At 35.0% G+C, this 5,553-nt stretch overlaps 2 protein-coding genes across 4 annotated transcripts in view; one reads left to right on the forward strand and one right to left on the reverse strand.

Annotated features, from left to right (window-relative positions):
- The window catches only part of LOC120485239 (alanine and arginine rich domain containing protein), a 7,241-nt gene extending 5,937 nt beyond the window's left edge, over nt 1-1,304 (forward strand). For 2 of the 3 annotated variants that reach the window (XM_039680882.2, XM_039680881.2), the window contains one exon: nt 1-1,304. This exon is cut by the window's left edge and continues 982 nt beyond it. The gene's annotated coding sequence lies outside the window, so the exon portion shown is untranslated. The other variant, XR_005623865.2, reaches the window with a different exon arrangement.
- A 36-nt stretch (nt 1,305-1,340) lies between these two features.
- On the reverse strand, nt 1,341-5,290 carry LOC120485342 (uncharacterized). Its single transcript, XM_039681093.2, has 2 exons — nt 5,014-5,290; nt 1,341-2,887 (listed from the first exon to the last, which is right to left on the reverse strand). The coding sequence occupies exons 1-2, from the start codon at nt 5,179-5,181 to the stop codon at nt 2,609-2,611; spliced, it is 447 nt and encodes a 148-aa protein (XP_039537027.1). The 5' UTR covers nt 5,182-5,290; the 3' UTR covers nt 1,341-2,608.
- Between the last annotated feature and the right edge of the window lie 263 nt (nt 5,291-5,553).

The following is a 5,553-nucleotide window of genomic DNA, read 5'->3' on the forward strand; positions in this document are numbered from 1 at the left end:
AAATTTCATATAAGTTTTATTGATCAGTAATAGGCTAGCCATTATAACAGAAGTAGCTTCAGTCAAACATACAGCAGGATACATTGTTAAAATAGCCTAAATATAAAGTTATGAAACTTTACTTTGCCCTCAGCCAAAACTATTTACCAGGGAACCATTTTTAGATTAATGAGACCAAAGATAAACACAAATTATACGAATTATATCTCATGTTTAACCTCTAGACTAGAGACATCCGATCCGAGCCAGCGGCAACCGCACTGGCCGGGGTACGGCTGTTCCAGGCAGGGTAGACGAGCGCTGGGCGCAGCTTACAACTCCGAAAACTTCAGATCAATTTTTTAAATAGGCGCTATCTTTATAAACTGAAAAACTATTAAAACTACATTGCGTGGCACAATAACAGTAGTATTTAACCTCTAAACGTTACTATTACTAATTAAATCATGACCAAATACAACCAAAAACAAACGTTCACTCTTGCTTGTTAAAGGTACTTCCTCGAAAGCTGTTTTCAGTTGTGTGGCGATTTGTCCATCCCCAAGCAGCGCACAAAACAGCCATTTTTCTCAATTCCCGGTATGAGAAGTATGGGAAAGTTGCTCTCCCCAATATGGCGGCGCCGTTGACGTATGCTCCAGCGGCCAAGGGGCGTCTATGTATTTATTATGTCTATGCTCTGCCCCCACAGATGACCATGACCTCTGACCCCACAGACAGCAATGACCTCTGTGAGGAGAAGCAGAAGGAAGCTCCTCTCTGCTGGTTCTCAGAGCCCAAGGCTTATTTCCACACGTCTTCAGGGAAAAGATTCTGAGGGCATTTTCATGTAGGCCTACGCAAAACCTTGACCAAATATCAGGCAAACTGGGTGCTAAGATTTATATTCAAAACCACTGACACCCCTCTTTACACCCGGCATCAACACGTGTTATGGGCGATCAGATCACAGCACTGGATCAACACAGTGTGACCAGATCGCTGACACCTGGAGATGCTGTACATTGTTTATATATACGTATATGAATTTACACGTTTCTGCCAGATGTAAAAAGGGGACCAAAGAAAAGCCTTATAAAGGCTATTAAGACTTTTTTTAAAGCATGAGATAGAAACAAGTTTTATGATTAATTTGTGTACAGAAGATGTAGCTCTTTGTTCCGTTATGTGGCTGTATGACTGGAAAACCAAGTGTTGTTTTTTCAGCTTTGAACACATTTGAACAATTAGCATAGCATAATTAGCATAGCAATGTGCATGAAGCACGTCATCATCTGTTTATTAAAATGTCTTGATGATTAAAACTTATTGCATCATGAAATTATTACTCTCAACATCGATACGGATTGTATGTTTTTATTATCATATTGTGTGGTACTATGTCAAAGCAAGCAAGTCATTAGTTACTTATCCCTGATGAATTGAATTAACAGTGAATACATATTCACATCTTGATAAAAATAAGAAAATATTCCATGCCATAAATACTAAAAATATAATTCAGGCAACAGTTTTTGCTGCATTGTCATAAAAACATCTTGCAACATTTATGCACATAGTTTGAAGAGGCACTTTTCAGTAATTTGTGAACAGATATAATTTATAAGCGTTTACGTGAGACAGAAACGTCCTCGGTAGATTATTGCGTTAGTGTATTCAATTACAGCAGTCAATCACCAAAGACTTTGTCAAGTTTCTTACAAATTTCTTAAAAGATTCAAAATCTGTTTTGTTTTTCACTCACTGTAAAAAATGTTCATGATTTTAACGGTAAAAGACGTAAAAAAAAAAAACGTTAATTGGTTAACAAAGTGTCCTTGCTATATCTGGTAAATGATAGTAGATTTAATGTAATCTTACTGTAAAATACCATTAAATTTAACAACAGTGAAAATTTTTTAATTGACATTCCTACAATTCCCTGCATGACTTCACATTTGATGTATTTTTGTAACTTGTTTCTTCATAGTTTTCTTTTTTTTTCTAATCAGTTATGTACATTAGGGATTTATGTTACATTTAATGTTGTTAAATGAATGTTTATTGCATTTTTTAAATTTCATAAGCTTTTAAGGTAAGTCTGTAAAACCATTCATGTTTTTTTTTTTACCGTAAAAATTACGGTTTATTTTTTACAATGATATGTTCTGCACACCAGGCAGCTGCGTTCATACAGATGAAACTCGAAAAATTTGAATATTGTGCAAAAGTTCATTTATTTCAGTAAATCAACATAAAATGTGAAACTAATAGATTATATAGACTCATTACATGCAAAGTGAGATATTTCAAGCCTTTATTTGTAATAATTTTGATGATTATGGCTTACAGATATGGAAACCTTTCACAATTTGGAGTTTTCACAAGATACCATAATCATCAAAATTATAACAAATAAAGACTTGAAATATCTCACTTTGCATGTAACGTAATGAGCCTATAATATATTGACTGAAATAATGAACTTTTGCACAATGTTCAAATTTTTTATAAAACCAATAAAACAGTAGGAAACTTCTCACGTAAGGAATGCGTCATTTGTTCTTCTGAGAGACTCAGCTGCAATTTAAAATGTGTATTGGTGTATTAATCAAACACACGTGAGGTTTCAGGGCACGGAGCTGCGTCGACTAAAGGCCCGTTCCTGCAGGAATAGAGGAGCAGGGCTCAAACATGAGCTGAAGGAGGAGATGGAGGGGTAAAAACACATCTCTCCTGAGAAGGAAGACACACTGCTCCCTCCACTGACACTACCAGAGTCCCAACAAGCTTCCTCCTCCTCCTCCTCTTCTATGGCTTTCACACACTCCTGCTTCAGCTCCTGAATGCCGTCATGGAGATCCATCAGCTGCCGTGTCAGAGCCTGGTCCTGAGAGCGCATCTCCATCTATAAAGATGAGGAACGTTTTTTACTTGTTTTTATGCTTTATTTATTTTTACGTGAGTGCATCAAAAAGCATTTGTATATAGGCTATATGTGAGACATTGTAATTTTGTATACTCCAGAATAAATTTATATTAGGGCTGTGCAAAAATGAATTGCGATTAATCGCATCCAAAATAAAAGTCTGTGTTTACATAATATATTTGTGTGTGCTGTTTATAATTATTTTGTATATATAAATACCTGTGCATGCATGCTTAAATTCTGTATATATATATATATATAAATACATAATCTATATATACATATAAATATGTTATATATGAATAACACATTTTCTTAAAAATATACATGCATGTGTGTGTGTTTATATATATTATGTAAACACAGACTTTTATTTTGGATGCGATTAATTGCAATTAATTTTTGCACAGCCCTAATTTATATATATATAGTATACCTGCAAATATTTCTTAAATACATGCTTATGTGTATTTATAGGCCCTATATATGTATATATATATATATATATATATATATATATATATATATATACAAAATAATAATGCACACATATTATAGTTCTATTCACATAATCATATAACATCAGGTCAAGGTGTTTCTGCTGATTAAGTTCTTATCCTTGCATTGATTCAACAGCTAAATGGAGTCAGTGAGTGAGTTAGTGAGTCATGGAGAGTGAGTGAGTCATTCATTAGAAGATTCAATCAAAAATGCAGATTCATTCAGTAACAAAACTGAAATTGTTGCTCAGAGTCGCTTAATGGCTCGACTTTTGAACTATTTTTGTAGGCAAAATAGAGGAAAACAGACAATATTGTGTCATGCTAATTATAGCCATTAACTTATTATTTATTGGATTGTTGTAGCCTAGCCTATAACCCACATTTGAAAACATGCTGATATTTGGGAAAACAGCACTTTTGCTTGTGTGAAATTGCTAATAAATTTTATAAACAAAAACTTATATATAGGCAGACTTTTTTGCACCATATCTTGGCAGAGCCCACTTCAAGTGAAATGGGATTAGAGCATTAATGTAAACCTTGGTATCACTAGATCATTTAATGGATGAGAAAAAACTGGAATATCAATAGGAGTTGACTGTCAAATGTTCAATTCCATAATTCATTTTTTATACAACCAAATATCAATTCTTATCAAAGAACAACATGAGTGACATTTAGTCAGTCATCTAAATATGGTCTAAACAAACAAAAAAAACTTGTGTGTGAAAAAATGTCAGTGAATTGCAACAAGAAGAACACCCTTCATGATTTAAATCACAGAAGCGCTGAAGTGATGAACACATAAAATGAGCTCGCGTGTTAAAGGGTTTCTGGTGTCGTTTGTGTAACGTTGCCATGACGATGCTGTAAATGCCAAGCGACGTCACAGCACAACTCTATGTGTTTTTATTCGTGAGGAGTAACGGTGTTTGAAACAACAACAGAGAAAAAGAAAAATTTTAAGACTGTTAAAAAGTGTAGGGTCAGAAAGAGTTTTTTGAAAAAAAATGTTTAAGTTTGTTCACCAAGGCTGCATTTATTTAAAAAAAAAAGAAAAAGAAAAAGAAATACAGTAGCCTAATATTGTGAAGTATTTTTTACAATTTTAAATAATAGTTTTGTATGTGAATTTATAGTAACGTGTAATTTATTCCTGTGATCAAAGCTGAATTTTCAGCATCATTACTCCAGTCTTCAGAGATCGGCCTAGGCTACACAGTATCTATTATTAACTATTATATTATATATAGTATATATAATACAGATAAACAGTACATTTATTAGTCATTATGAAATTATATAATAACTAGGCCTAATAATTCAAATATTTAAGAGTTAATAATAAATAATAAATAAATAATTCTGAAGTTTTAAGAATTTATAAATTGGTGTGAAAAGCTTATGGATTATTTTTCAAAGAGGTTGAAATCAAAATGAACTCTATTGCCAATATGACAAAAGACTGAACTGAAAAAATTGGAAAACTTGTGTATTTTCTTGAGGTCCTCCGGATCCCCTTGCAAAAGGCAGCATTTTTATCCTCATAAATGACTGATAGATAGGCTACTATGATAGTAGGATGTTTTAATAAAACCCTACCAGCTCTTTCCTCAGCCAGGCCAGTGCCGTCTCGATGTCCCGGTCCCCCTCCGCACGCGTCGGCTGCAGAGATGAGGAATGATCCCGGCACATCCCGGAGGCTGTACACTCATCGAAACTGCTTTCCCTACAGGAGAAGTCTCTCAATCTGGTGAGAATCACTTCCATCGCTTCGAGGAGAGGAAAGCGTTTGTTCTTCTTGTCAGCTGTAGATCAGCTCTGTCACTCACTGCAACACAACTCTGTGTCTCTCGGTCCACTGAGTTTACTGGGATGGACATTTTTAACACCACCCCCTCCCCTCCCCTCAACCCTCCCCTCACACCCAGACACATCTGCATACTCTCCCAGCAAACACAGAACGTTTCCCCGGCCCTAACGTTCCCAAATGGTCCCATGAGGTTATTTTTTTTGGGAACCAAACAAGAACGTAATAGCTAGGAACGTTCCATGTAGGTTCCATTTTTCTAACGTAAGAAGAATGTTCCGGGAACGTTCCCCTAACCATAAGGGAAAGTTCTAAGAACGTTCTGGGAACCA

This window comes from Pimephales promelas, chromosome 18 (assembly GCF_988280905.1).
Source record: "Pimephales promelas chromosome 18, fPimPro1.hap1.1, whole genome shotgun sequence".
Classification (NCBI taxonomy): domain Eukaryota; kingdom Metazoa; phylum Chordata; class Actinopteri; order Cypriniformes; family Leuciscidae; genus Pimephales; species Pimephales promelas.